Source organism: Marmota marmota, unplaced genomic scaffold, assembly GCF_001458135.2.
Source record: "Marmota marmota marmota unplaced genomic scaffold, marMar, whole genome shotgun sequence".
Classification (NCBI taxonomy): domain Eukaryota; kingdom Metazoa; phylum Chordata; class Mammalia; order Rodentia; family Sciuridae; genus Marmota; species Marmota marmota.
The window spans coordinates 48,863,241-48,879,147 of NW_025999990.1; the positions used below are offsets into that span (position 1 = coordinate 48,863,241).

The 15,907-nt window shown below is 35.5% G+C and overlaps 1 protein-coding gene across 3 annotated transcripts in view; it reads right to left on the reverse strand.

Annotated features, from left to right (window-relative positions):
- The window catches only part of L3mbtl4 (L3MBTL histone methyl-lysine binding protein 4), a 326,421-nt gene that overhangs the window by 106,296 nt on the left and 204,218 nt on the right, over positions 1 to 15,907 (reverse strand). For all 3 annotated transcript variants that reach the window (XM_048806537.1, XM_048806538.1, XM_015482542.2), the window contains one exon: positions 9,771 to 9,841. In XM_048806537.1, the coding sequence (XP_048662494.1) occupies positions 9,771 to 9,841 (71 nt within the window). The remainder of the gene's footprint in view (positions 1 to 9,770; positions 9,842 to 15,907) is intronic.

Consider the following 15,907-nt stretch of genomic DNA (forward strand, 5'->3'; position numbering starts at 1 on the left):
TGGAAAAATAAGAGACCCAGAATAGCCAAAGCAATCCTTAGCAGGAAGAGTGAAGCTGGAGGCATTATTATTGTAGACCTAAAACTATACTACAGAGCAATAGTAACAAAAACAGCATGGTACTGGCACCAAAATAGACCTGTAGATCAGTGGTACAGCATAGAGGACACAGAGTCTAACCCATACAACTTCAGTTATCTTATATTAGATAAAAGTACCAAAAACATACATTGGAGAAAAGATAGCCTCTTCAACAAATGGTGCTGGTAAAATTGGAAATCCACATGTAACAAAATGAAATTAAACCTCTATCTCTCATGATGCACAAAACTCAACTCAAAGTGGATTAAAGACTAGGAATTAAACCAAAGGCCTTGCACCTAATGGAAGAAAAACTAGGCCCAAATCTCCATCATGTCAGATCAGGCTCTAACTTTCTTAATAAAATTCCTGTATGGCAAGAATTAAAACCAAGAATCAATAAATGAGATGGATTCAAACTAGAAAGCTTCTTCTCAGCAAAAGAAATAATCAGTGAGGTGACTAGAGAGCCTATAGAATGGGAGAATCTTTAACACAAGCACATCAGATAGAACACTAATCTCTAGGATACATAAAGCACTCAAAAACCTTAACACCAAAGAAACATATAACCCAATCAGTAAGTGGGCCCAGGAACTGAATATACACTTCTCAGAAGAAGATACACAATCAACAAATGAATGAAAAATGGTTCAACATCTCTAGCAATTCGAGAAATGCAAATCGAAGCTATTCTAAGATTTCCTCTCACTCCAGTCAGAATGAGAGCTATTAAGAAGACAAACAACAATAAGTGCTGGTGAGGATGCGGGAAAAAGGTACACTCATACATTTCTGGTGCGACTGCAAATTGGTGCAGCCAATTTGGAAAGCAGTATGGAGATTCCTTGGAAAACTGGGAATGGAACCACCATTTGACCCAGCTATCCCACTCCTCGGATTATACCCAAAGGACTTAAAAACAGCATACTACAGGGACACAGCTACATCGATGTTTATAGCAGCACAATTCACAAGAGCTAAATTATGGAGCCAACCTAGATGCCCTTCAGTAGATGTATGGATAAAAAAATATGATGTGTGTGTGTGTGTGTGTGTGTGTGTGTGTGTGTGTATATATATATATATATACACATACATACATACATACACATACATACACACACACACACACAGGAATATTATTCAGCTTAGAAGAGAATAAAATCATAGCATTTGCCGGTAAATGGATGAAGTTGAAGAGTATAATGGTAAGTAAAATTAGCCAATACCAAAACATCAAATGCTGAAATGATTTCTCTGATTTAAGGATGCTGATCTGATTTAAGGATGCTGATCTGATTTAAGGATGCTGATCTGATTTAAGGATGCTGAGTCATAATATGCTCTAGGCTGGGGGAGGATTAAATTAATTCTAGATAGAGCAAAGGGGAAAAGGGGAGGGAGGGGTAGGGAGGGGTCATAGGTGGAATGCGATGGTCATCATTACCCCAAGTACATGTATGAAGACACGAAGGATGTGACTCTAGTTTGTGAACAACCAGAGATGAAAAATTGTACTCTATATGTGTAGTATGAATTATAATGAATTCTGTTGTCATATATAACAAATTAAAATTTTAAAAAAAGTTAAGATAACTATAATCCTAGAGACTAGGGATGCTCAGGTGGTAGGATAGCAAGGTCGAGGCCAACCTCACCAACTTAGTGAGAAAATAGATAGATACATATATAAATAAATAAATAAATAAATAGCTACCCGCCTCCCCCACTTCCCCCCAAACTGTTAAGGTTAAAAAAAGGGAAATTTGTAGACAAATAAAGCTGACAGACACTCCAATAGGAATGTTTTCCAGTCAGAGGAAAAATCATCCTATGCAAAGTTGTATACTGCAGTGGATCAGAGCTCTGCTAAAAGAATGTTTGGAATGTTCAACCAGCAAGGCAAGTGAGGAGAAATGGTTTACTAAAATAAACTTAGCTAATAAAATAAAGCAAAATTCATGCATTTGAATATATAACCTATTGAGAGAAATAGAAAATAATTAAGAAGGTAGCCATAATCCAACTTAAGAGCGATAACATTAAATGTAGATATATTAATTATCCCAATTAAAAGACTATTATAAATGGGTTGTACTTAAAAGTAAAACTTGTATGCCATTTAAAGAGATATGCTTAGATAAGGAGAGTATAAAAGGATGGGAAAATATATAATATCCAAACACTAACCTGAAGAAAACTTATATAACAATATTAATATCAGACAAAGGAAATTAAACATAAGAAACCATAAGAGAAATAAAGAGGAGTATTTCAAAATGATGACAGTCAATTAATTAGGTTTACCAGTGATTTTAACTTTATATGAATCTAATAATATAGCATAAAATACACATGTAAAAGGAGAAGGAAATAATATTACAGTCATAGCAGAGAATTTTACCACATTTCTTCAGGAACCCAAAGAATAAAGAGGGCAAAGAAAGAAAGAAATATCAGTAAGTATAAAAAATATCTAACAACATGATAAATTTTTTAATTTATTGTTCAGAATATGTTCTTTGCCTAGTGAAATAAAGCTAGAAATCATTATTGAGAAGATATGGAAGTCCCCAACTATTTGGAAAAGAAGTAGTATACTTCAACCCATAGATAAAAGAGGAAATCACAATCTAAATGAGAAAATATTTTGAATTAAATGATTCAGAAATTTGACAAACTTACAAAATGTAGACAAAGTATGTTTAGACGAATATTCATAGCTTCAAGTACATATATTAAAGTATATTAAAAATGAAAAATCTAGGTAACATTTAAAGCAGTCAGAAAAACAAAAGCAAATTAAACCCATATACTGTGGAAGGCAGGAAGGCAAATATAAAATTGCAGAAATTAATAAAAGAGAAAAGAAGTATATGATAGAAAAAAATCAACCCAGCCAACAGTTGGTTCATTGAAAAGATGGTCAAATCTCAAGCCAGATTAATCAGGAGAGAGGCAAAGACAGAGCGAGAACGAGAGTGAGAAAGAGAGAGAGGGAGGAAAGAAACAGAAATGGAGAGTTAGCATGTGAGTTCACAGGGTACCGGTTTCAGGAAGGAGAACGGACATGACCTTAGAATCTATATGCACCAAAAAAGTCATCAGGAGATATTGTGAACAATTTTATAGCAACAAACTTGAAAATTTAAATGAAAAAGACAAATTCCTAGAAAAACTGATACAATGAGAATTTTAAAAACCTAAAGTCCTCAATTTATTAGAGAAATTTAATGTGCAATTTCTTCCTGTGAAGAAATCACCATGCTCAAATAACTTTTCTGGTGAATTCATCTAAATAGTTAAAAAACAAATGTCATGAAACAACTCTTCGTGGAATGGAAAAATAGTGGATACAATTCAGTTATGAGGTCATTGTACTTGTAATACTGAAATGTGATTACATTAATACAAAAAAAATTACAGATTTCTCCTATAAACATTTTTGAAGAAAGTCTTTTGAAAAATAAAGGCAGTGTTCACATGGCATGGTAGCATGTGGTTATAAAATTCACTATGCAAGCTGAGACCATGCAAACCGATTTAATAATCAATGGGAAAAATTATGATATTTTCCCATGAATTTTACAAATTTTGGTTAAAACATTAACAGCTCTTTTTCCATCAATCATAAATTTTAAAATAGTGTAAGAATATTTAAATAGTACACTGTGATTTACATTTAAACATTGAATTTGTTTCTTGTCAACATCACTTCCTGTGCAATGTCTTTATCCTGGAACAAGGAACTACACTTCTTATTTATGTCAATGGGTTTGCCTTCACTAAAGTCTCTGTACATCCATGGTCTGCAATGGTGGCAGATTCACCATTTCTATGGTTGGCTACTTTTCTACAAATCTGTTTCTATTTGATTAGAATTGCAGTTCTTGTGTTATCAATTCCTTTTTTGCTGTACTTTCATATTTGTTGACAAATCCCATTTTGGATCATGCAACTTCATAAAATATCATGTGGGTTTATCACTGGGAGACAAACAGGCAACACAACTACATGCTATGTTGACAGCTTATGAACTAAAAGATGTGCTATCACCAAACACCAAAAGACTTTGAAAAAAGTGATGTCTTTGGTCACTGGTCAGGATGAAATCTTAGTACTTCATGTAATCACTCATAGTTAGCATACCTTGGTAATTGAAATCTGAACTGTGCTGAGGAGGGACTGATGTTATTTACTCAAATCATAACAATTGAAATGCATGCATATTGGAAGCAGGCGAAACAAGAACTCCCTAAATTAAGGGACTTATTCAGGGTGAGATGGCACACACCTGAAATCTCAGCAACTTTAAAGTCTAAGGTAGGAAGATTCCAAGTTCAAGGCCAGCCTAAGAACTTGGCAAGAACCTGTCTCAAAATAAAAAAATAAAAAGCACTGGGGATGTAGGTCAGTCATAAAGCACCCATTTGCCACAGTCCTCAGCACAAAAACAAAACCAAAAAACCCTCACAATTATTGGCTTTATTTCTTAATTTGAGTGAAATATATGAATGTTCATTTTTGGGGGACTTCATTAAGTAATAAACGTGTAATCTGTACACTTTTCCTTAATAACAGTATATTTCAACAAAAAATCCCTTAAGAATCATCATAATAATACTTGCCACATTAGCAGAATAAAAGTGAAAAATTATATGATCCTCTCAATTGGAGCAGAAAAGGCATTTGATACAATTCAATACTCATTAGTGAAAATATAAAAACAGCAAACTAGAAATGGGGACAATTCCCTCATCTTCTGAAGGGCATTAAAAAAACTACATCAAATGTCATACTTTAAATAACATAAAAATGTTTCCTTCTGAGATTGGGAATAAAACAAAGATGGCCTTGCTATCATTACATTTATTCAATAGTGGAGATGCTAGCTCAGGGAAACTGCCTAATATTATTGAAAATTATGAAACTGAAGGATATACCACATTCATGACTTAGAAGGTGCCAACATACTTGCAACTGGTGTACCAATTCACTATAATTCTAATTAGAATCAGAGTAAGTCGTATGGGGTGTGTATGTGGTAAATAGTTAAGCTAATTAGAAATGTAAAGGGACAAAAATAGGACAATACTATAGAAGAACAAAGTTGAGGAGTGACATTTTTAGATCAGGATTTATTATATAAATCTGTGATAATTAATTAATACAGCTTGATATTGACAAAAGAACAGTCAGATAAACAATGGAATCAAACAGAATTCAGAAACAGATCCACACATATATAGTTAACCTGATTTATGACAAAGTGACATTGCCACACATTAGTGGAAGAAAGAGCTTCTTAATACCTGGTGCTGAGTCATCTGACATTCACAGAGAAAATTCACAGAGAAAGTGAATTTTGAACCCTACATTATACCATATATAAAATGAGTTCCAGGTCCATTCTGGATCTAGATGTGAAAGACAAAAAATAATTTACAATGAAAAATAGAAAAGCACCTTCATGAACACTGAATAGGCTAAATCAATCAATCAATCAATCAATCAATCAAATGAGACGCTAAAAGTGCTAACCAAAACAGGAAGGACTGATGAACTACATTGAAAGCTGGAATTTGCATTTGCCATAAGGCATCATTAAGAGAGTGAAAAGGCAAATAAGAGGCTGGAGAAGGTATCTGCAATATCTATCAACAGTGGATTCATCACCCCACAAAAAGAACCCCTGCATATCAATAATAAGAAGACAATCTAAAAGACAAATGGGGGGATACTTCATCAAAGAGGACATTCAATGGCCAACAAACTCAGAAAATGTGTACAAGGTTCACTGGGTCTTAGGGAAATGTCAAATAAAAATGGCTAAAATTAGAGATTGACAAATAATCTGTTCTGGCAAGGATGCACAGCCCAATTTCTGTCCTGTGCTGGTGGGAGTACTAATAAACCATTTTGTAAAAACATTTGACACTAGCTTGTGAAGTTGAACTTAAGCAAACCTAATTACCCAGATAGCCCCCTCACTGATATTTACTCCACAGAAATGCATACACATACCCACAAAATCGCACAGAATATTCCTGGTGGCACCATTGGCAAGAATGCAAAACTGAAGATAGTTAACATTGAAATAGATAAATTACGTTTTCACAAAACTTAATAATATGCAGCAATGAGACTAAACAAAGCTTGATTTGAAAGGATCTGACAAATACATCAGCAAAAGAAGTCAGACATATCAGAGTACACAGGCTATCATTCCATGTATAAAATGTTCAAAATGGGCCAAAAGTCAGTGGTAGTGAGTGAAGTCAGAACAGTGGTCCCCCTGTCAGGAGGAGGTCAGGGGACTGCATGGTGTCAGCTCAGGGTCAGGTTCTGCTTCCCGACCCAATTGGTGATTAAGGGGATGTGATCTCTTGTGTACTCAGCTGAAACATTTTATTTAAAAAAGAAGAATCTGGCAGATATATCTGAGCTGACTTAGGAAAGTAACATAGGCCAGGTATCAATAAGTGGGGAAACAAATCTAACTGAAGATCACCAAATATGATTCTTTACCAGTTGAAAAAAATAAAAATGTGAATTACAGTCATATATAACAAATTAGAATAAAAAATAAATTTAAAAATATGAATCTATGAAGGATTCATTAATAATATTTACCTTTTTGCATTTTTTAGACTTAAAAATTTTTTGAATTAAAAATGAGTATTAGTTACATGTTAGAGTCCAAAAAATAAATATGTTAAAAAAGAAACAACTGTCTAGCTGAAATTTACAGAATTACAAAGGGGTCCCTGTGTGGTGCAGTGAGGGGGCCCAGATAGGGTGACCTCTGTTCAAGGAGCCTCGTCTTAGCTGCTCTAGCTCTCAAGCATTCTGCAGGGTAAAAAGACACAGTGTGCAGATGAGCAGGTCTCTTAGCATCAGTGCAAATGCATTCCAATTAGCCTCACTCAAGCTGTACTAAAGGAGCAGTTTTGTCCCATTCTCTGTAGAACACTCGGTTAGCAAGGATAAAAACCAGAGAGGCCACTGCCCAGATGCCCAACTCCATCCTGCAGAAGGGACCAGTGGTGTTGCTCATGCATTACTTAACAAAATGCACAGAGGAAAAGTGCCACTAGTCCTGTCTTGGGTGGCACATTCATGAAGCTTACCTGTAAACTGAAGATTAGTGAGACAAACTCCAACTGAATATCGAAAATACCAGTTATTTATTTAAACTCCAACTGAAAACCTGTCAATTTCACCACCAAACATCCTTTTAAGAAAACCATGCTTTCCTCAACAAACTTGTATCATTAGAAAGTAACTTTATATTTTTGACACATTATTAAGGAAAAAAGATAGAATGTTCCATCTCTCAGAATTATGTTTGAAAATTTTAAAAAGGTAGCTTTAAATTTTTTCATTATACATGACAAATGTGTCTATTGTATATAGAATGATTTCAGAATTAAAGATGGTTACAAGTAAAATCTGAAAACATGTCTAAGATGAAAATCAGAATCCATATATATGTGTACATGTGTACCCAATCTCTACAAATGCAGTGTATAAAATTTCCTATTATGGGAGAAATAGGGAACAAATTTTAGTTCATTTTTCATTAAAAAAAGACACCTAATAAGAGGCTGTTCATTCAAATTTATGTGGGTGGGGGGCAATAAGGACTTTAGATTAACAGGCTTAAAAATAAAAGGATAATGTTAAATGATCATTTAATATCACATTAGTAACATTGATTCTTGTTATTTTGTCTTATCCAGGTTAGAACCAGAACAAATGATCTTGACTATAATAATGGGGATTAGTCTGATACAGGAAGAACAGCTCTGGGTGACAGGCTAGACTGAGAAAGCTGGATCTGAGAGCACCACCTGTATATTTCCACGCAATCAAAGAGACCCCCATGGCATTTCCCCATGCAGAGAATTAGGGGTCCACAGGCACCCGAGGCAGGTGTTTCTCTGCATGTCTTCTGATATCACTGCCATATCTGTTACCAATGACCTCCACTATGAAGAAACTGTAATGTTTAAATTAAAGCACACAGTGAATGCATGAATAAATAAAAGCATATGGGCATAAACTTTTTACAAGTGATGCAGAAAAGAACAAGTGCATATTGAACAAGCTGTAAGAGATTTCATCGTTCACATTATGCAAATGCATTTTGCTAGTGATATTTTCTATTTTAGTCAGGATGATCCTCATTACTACTTTTACTATGTGAACTACAAAACTGTGTATCTGTTTTAACAAGAACATATACATAATTACTCTGTGGAGAAATTTTCAAAAGTGTCAAAATATGAATTAAAACACCGACACTTTTTTTTAAAGGCTCCTTATGTGATTCCAAAACATGTTGCTTACAGAATGAAGGCTTGGTAAAATGGATGAGAACATTTGTATGGAGGAGTTTCTAAAATACCAGTTATTTATTTAAAGCAAGCTTCAGCTCTGGTTTATGATTTAGAAACTCTTCTGATGAGGAGAAATATAAAGTTGCACAATGAAAGCCACATAATTTTTGACCTCCATTTTTCTGAGGAAAAGACCCTCCCTCTTTGTTGCTGAGATAAAATCAGGAAGTCTTCCAACCCCCAAATTCATCTTTTCTCCAACTGAAATGAGCAGGTTAGTACTACTTGTAGACCTCATGATCTTTGTTCAATGACAGCCATCCATGCTCTTTTTCTTCTTCAGAAAAGTTGAACAAGTAATTGTACTGGAGATGAACTGCAGGACTATCCAATTGTGCTAATTTGGTGTATTCTGCTAAAATCAGCAGAAAACTCACAAATTTTCCTTTCTTCCAGAAGATAAACAAATATTACTGTGTTCTTGGAGAGACAAATTTATATAATTTTTTTTGTGGCCAGAGACACAGGATGCTAACTAAATGTGATAAATATTTTCATCTGACCAGATCAAAATATTAACACTAAAATAAGACAACCAAGGGAAAACTCATTCTTTAGCTTGTTACCATGGAACCTAGCCTCAGAATTTGGGCTACACTGAGCCTTCACTGAAAAAAAGAAAAAAAAAAAACCCAAATGGTATTAAAACATGAAATTCTTTTTCCTACACACTAACAAATTTCTCAGCTCTGATGACTAAACTTTTTCAAATAACTTTCTTTCCTAATGAGACACCTTCTTTAGTCATTCAACTTATCAAATGCAGTGGGACACTCCTGACTTCCCTCCATGACTTCAGCAGATTTAGATCTGTCCCAACCTGAGTGGGGATCATAAAGATAGACAGTCCAACCTTTTTAATTTTTGGAGGGTACTGGGAATTGAACTCAGGTGCACTCGACCACTGAGACACTTCCCCAGTCCTCTTTTGTATTTTGTTTAGAGACAGGATCTCACTGAGTTTCTTAGTGCCTCACTTTTGCTGAGGCTGGCTTTGTACTCTCAATCCTCCTTTCTCAGCTTCCCAAGCCACTGGGATTACAGGTGTGTGCCAGTGCACCTGGAAAGTCTTTTTAATTTTAAAAATGAGAAAATTGAGGTTTAGGGGTTTGAAGTGATGGAAATTTGTATGTGCAGGGTAGGGACTAGGACAAGTCTCGTGACTTCTGGTCAAGTTTTTCCACCACTCCCTATTGGAATGATAAAGCCAAACAATCAAACAGATAAGACATTCCAAACAACAAAAAGTATATTCTGTGTTTTTGCTCGTGTTTTTGTTTTTACCTCTGAAGAGATTATCCAAGTCAATATCTTCTTTTCCTTTGATTTTCAAACACTTTGCCTGCTGTACATGTCTGGGCAAAGAACAGAAATAAAATCTAGATTCATTATCCTGTGAAGTAGGAATAAATCATGATAGCAGCAGCACAAATTTAAATAAAAACCACTGGGTAAACGTTAGTGACTTAGCAGGTATTATGCTGCATGGAGCCCTGCCAGATTTTTTTTTTTCAGTTTAAGATTTTGAAAAATATATACTTTTGTTCAGGAAGTCTGCCTATGAAACCTGAAACTTAAAAGTCTCCTTTGCCCCCACATTCTATTATAGCAAAAAGTTTCTAAAATCCTCTGGAAAAAATCTCTTCAGATTCTGAGGAAGATGAGACAGTGGGTGACAGGGCTGTAGATGGGTAAATAATAATTGCTACTGATGATTTTGACACTATTTTAATCAGAAGATTACAGACATTGTGCTCAAACAACTATATAAAGTAATTTAGTTACATTGCTGAATGTCAGAGAATTAATTAACTTTTAAAATGTTGCACTATGCAGTAAGGGCTGATTTTGTAACTCTTTCATCATGGAACTTTATTAGAACTTGAAGCTCATACTTCATAATGAATATGGAAGTTTTTAAAATGAAACTTTTCCAGGGTTGCTAATTACCTACTAATTAATTTTAGGTAGATATAATTTGATGTAATTAATTTTTCTGTATATATTTATAACTTTAATAAGATCACAATACTTTCCTTTGCACATATATTTTCTTATTATACTTACTCTCTAATTTTATCCTAACAAGCCTTTGAAATGCTCATGAAAGAACATTTCAGTTTCTGTTTCAGATGAAGAAATTGATTCAGTTGCCAAAAGCCTATGTAGAAACTTAAATAACTTATACGTAATGAAGGTAATTTTATCTATATGTCATATAATCATGCATCTCATGGCATAATTATATTTATCAGTTATATCTTAATTCTTAAGACTTTTATCAAGTTGACAAAAACTGAAAAAGGATTTTGTTTGAAGTTGCATCTTTGCGCCATATAGATTCTGCAAGGCTGCTGTGGAGCCAAGTTCCTTAGGTGGCTAATCACCTGTAATACAAAGGAAGAACAGCATGCCAGGAATGGGAGGACCTGGGTTCATACCCAGGACCTGGCTCCTACATTTATAATCCCAAGTGGATATTTAAATACTCAGAGTCTTAGATTCTAATCTGCAAAAGAGAGACAGTACTTGCTTCATTAGGTTTTCTGAGCAATTACTGAAGTAGATATTAAAAAATAGTATAAAAACATTTATGCATCATGGATATGCATAAAATGTGTGCAATATTTTTATTTTCAATGTGTATACTTTTTATTCTCTCATAATCCATATATATATATCTATCATCAGGATTTGTTTACATTCTTTCTGAAAAGCATAGCACAGCCATTTTGCAAAGAATATGAAAAAAAGAAGAACAATTTTAGTTCTGCTTACTTCTTTTTGGCAAATCTTTGGGTATTTTCCCCTCAGTCCTACAAATTTTATGACACTTTGGATTGATTTTCAATCCATCTTAAAGCATCCCTCTGCAATCGGTTAATAAAGATCTTAATTCTAGCATATAAAATTAAAAACTGGAGCTTCCTTACATAACACTGATGAGGATTTTTAAATAATTTTAAAATAAATCAAATAAGATCATTGAGTTCTGTTAACAATGCTAGGCACTGCAATTAATCACAGGTTACACTTTGGTATAGCCTTGCTTTCAAATTATTGCATTGCTAGGGAGATAACACCAAGCCAATCCTGTGGGCAAAACTCCCATGAGACAGGTACTTTCCAGGGACTCCCAGCCTCTCTATTTAGCTTAACCTCAGTTAATTCTCACAAAACTCTAAAAGGTAGGGATAGTACTCCTGTTTTATAAATACAAACACTAAGGCTCAGAAATATTAAAGCATTTTCTCCACATCAGCCACACAGTGCATTGATGGTGGAGCCAGGATACAAAGTCAAGTTTTTGAACTAAAAATCCCAGACTTGATTCTGTTCCACACATGATCTTCCAATACTGCAGGACTTGCTGCTTATTTACAGTAGATATGGAGGAATTGTCACAGGCAGAACAAAAAGAAAAAAAAAAAAAGGACAGTCAGGAATGTTCTTAGAGGCCAAGGGGAGAACATAGCTAGGCTCTCTACAGAGAATGGGGGAAGGGGAACTAGGAAGAACTGGGGAGAAAGGGAGAAACTGGGCTGGAAGGAAAACAGGAGGGGAGAAGAGTTTTAGGAACCCAAATAAGCAAATCAATTTGTCTGGTAGAAGCCCCTGCACTGTGCAATGAAAGGTGCATTGACAAAATAAGGGGGGGAAATGTGCTGCAGAGGACCTTGCCTGCAATGCTGGTGTTTGAACTGGATCTCACGGGCAGTGGAAAGGCCACTGGAGTGTTTGCATCTTGCAAGATCTACAACAGAAATGCTTGGAAATGACGAAGGCCAGAAAAGCGCCAAAGATGATTTTTTTTTTTTTGGTTTGAGCTAAAAAGGTATTTCTTCATGTAAATCTCCAGGTACAATTACTTGACTGCTAATTTTTCCTAAAGCCTGACCTGTACCACCTTTTATATAATCATAGCTCCAGGCACCCTAAATAATCTTCAAAATCTTTCATTAGTAGGATTTATGTTATTGTAGCAAGAATCAGACACTCCTCTCTCTCTCTCTCTCTCTCTCTCTCTCTCTCTCTCTCTCTCTCTCTGTGTGTGTGTGTCTGTCTGTCTATACCAGATTCAGTCTCGAAAGTATTGTAAACGACTGCCATGAAACTTGCCGTTGTTGCCCAGTAGTGTCTGCCATCCACTGATTCGCAAACTATCATAGATTTGCTACTTCCAGTGAAGGCAGTATTGGTAGCTACCACTCAGTGCTCATTAAGTTCCAAGCCCATAAACTAGATGCCTACCATGAAAATAAGATCAATCTTACTTTGCATTGAAAAAGACAGAGAGATTAAGGAACTTGTCCAAAGTCACAAAGTGCGTAGAAGAACTAGAATCTGAATCTAACTCATGTTAGTCTATCTGGACCTAGAAAACTCCTGGAACATGAGTTGGCCACGATGATAGGCCAAAAGTCAATTCCTGCCCATTTCACTTTGGTAAATAGAGTTGTATTAGAATGCAGCTCCTGGTTCATTAGTTCACTTTGTGTCTAGGGTCACTTTCACAAGTGAGCTCAGAAGTTGTAACAGCGATTTTATGGCTGACCAAACCTAAAATATTTACTATGTGGCTCTTTACAGGAAAAGTTTACTAACCCCTGTCCTGGAAATAAAAGAAAAAGTCCATAAGGTCAAAATACACATACAACATGTATGCTTATCTTTTCTAAATATTGCTCTAATAACTGTTTAGTTATAGCTTATAATCAGACCTCAAAGGCAAAAACTAGGCTCTGACTCTATTTAATTTTTAGGTAACTTCTCCAAGTCTAATCAACAGTCTTTGAGATTTCCATGCTGACAAGTTGCATTCAGCTGAGATGAATTCTACCACTGAAAGACTCCTCATCTATCAGGGCATTCAGATGTGTGCACTATCAACTTTCATAGGAGGCAGAACAAGAAAGGGGCTGTCACAGGGAGATGAAGAAGGTGGGATCACAGAGCAAGTGGGGGGTCTTCTGCATGTAAAGTGGGAGAGATTAGGAAAGCTCTCAGGGGCTTTTTGAAAGAGGCTTCAAAACAAGGTTAACTGCAGAAAATGCAGAGGGGCCCCCAGGTGCAGAGCATGGTCCTGTGAAGTGTTAGGTGAGGAGAAGTGATGGGGCATGGGATGGGATGAGGTGGGGAGTGGAGCTGAGGACCACTGATGAGAACCGCAACATCTCTCTGCTTCCCTGTGTGCCTGTATGTTTGGATATACAAAGGTTTTAATCTACAGTACAGCAAAATGGGCCAACGAGCTGAGTCTATTAATCTAAAGAACTAATAAAATATGCTTAGTTTTTACCTAAGAAGTAATTAAACCTTGAAAAATATGGCAGTAGAAAACATACATAAACAATGATATATCTACTTGGCATTATGTATAAGGAAAAATATTGGAAACCATTTTTCAATAGGGGAATGGGTTAAATGAAACAAGGTGGAATACTGTAGAACATCATACATTGTTAAGAATAAGGCATTGGCTCCATGTCTATTAATATGACAATGGATCCATGATATATTGTTAAACCCCCCAAACATGTTACAGATTAACAAAAAATGGCATGATTTTTAAAAAGAGCTAAAGTATATCTACATGTCCATAGGTAGACACAGAAACTAAAGAGGTATTGCAAGTGTGTGACAATCTGTTGATACCAGCCACCTCAGTTTCTATCACCAAAGTTGTAAAGCAATAAATGAGAGATTATTAAATTTTAAAAAAATCCATTACTTGAATAATTAACATGGGCATTTTCTTAAATTTTTACAAGCTTCCAAGTTATGCTGTTTTATAGAAAAAGGTCTAGATATTATTAATGTTTTTAATTGTTTTCTTTTTATTCATCCATATTTTCTAATTTTCCTATAATAAACAAGCATCATTTTAGTAATGAGAAAAAAAAGTTAAATGTCCCAACTTTACTACTAACCATGAATGGAAAATAATTATTTTGAAGCTGATTAAGTATGTAGATGAGAAAAAAATGCCTGTTGGTGCCCAGATAGCAGAATTTTGTTTTTCTAGGGTATAAGAGCACTAATATTTCCTTTTGCAAGGAACCACGGAGATTTTAGGACACAATGTTCTTCGGAATTTAATTACTAAGAGCCTGTCCAAGGCAGGATTCCAGAAATCCAGAGATTCACAATAAATTATAAGAATTAGCTCTGAAAAAATAAAAGAACCTATTAAGGCACATATCAGTTAATTTAAGTTTCAGCAGAACTATAAGTTTGTTTAGGAAATATGAAACAATACCCTAGCAGGTAGAACCCGATTAGGGCCAGGTCCTTCAGTTGCATGGGTTTCTCTCCAGGCTTCTGAGCTGGCCACTGAATGAGTGAGTGCTGATAGAGGGAGTAAATCAACGTGCCCTCTGCCAAGTCCACAGGACAAGGCCCATCCTGCCTGAGTTCCAATCCTTGTCCTGACACTTCTAAGCCTGGGTAACTTTCCTAAGAAAAGATAAGAATGGGGTTTTGCCTGTTTTATTCACTGCTATATCACAAGAGTTTGGAATAGGGCCTTTCTGATTATTTATTTAATGGATAAAAGTTGAATGAATGATTGAATGAGTATCTCTAAATTCAGAAAGGCTCAGAGTTATTCAGCTCTCCAAGTGCCAAAGCCAATTGTGTTCTGACATGGTCTTATTGTGGGGTTGGCAGTGATCTAGAACAGCAAACAGAACTGTGACCATTCAGAGAACCGAGTTGCCACCAACACTGTTCATGAAGGAACTTGACTCTTTGCCTTTGGTCTCATTTCCACGTTGAAGAAGTTGGATTAAACTTGAGTCTTTGCATGTGAGACTCTTACATTGGCACACCTGTCCAGAGGCTCCTTGGAGTCCCACTGGAGGTAGGGATGGGAGAGCCCTTCTCTGAATGGCCACAGGCTTCCCTTTAGAAGGTTTCCTTTTAGCCAGAATGCCCTAAAAGCCTAGAAGGATTTTGGGGTGTCTTGGTGTTTTGATCACTATGCTTTTGATCAAGGGGTTTAATCAGCTTATGAATCAGGTATTAACTAAATAAATAAAAGTCTAAATTCCTATGTTTGGTGCCAAGATGTGTCTTATACACAGCTAGAACTGGTCAAATTTCCATACTTTGAAATCAACAACTTTGGTGGGGGTCAAATTCAGCAATTTGGGGGTCTAGGGGATGCAATTCAGTGTTAGACTGCTTATCTAGCATGTGTAAGGCCCTGTTTGAACCCTCAGCACAGCTAAATAAATAAACTAATTAATTAAAAGTTTTATAAAAACAATAAAAAAGACTTGGAACTATTATTATGATTGTTATACTACTATAACATCTTTCTCTCTCTGTCTACACACACATACACACACACACACACACACCTGTATTCAGAATCATATAAGCTTTTCATTCATGTCCATTTTATAGGTGAAGCAATT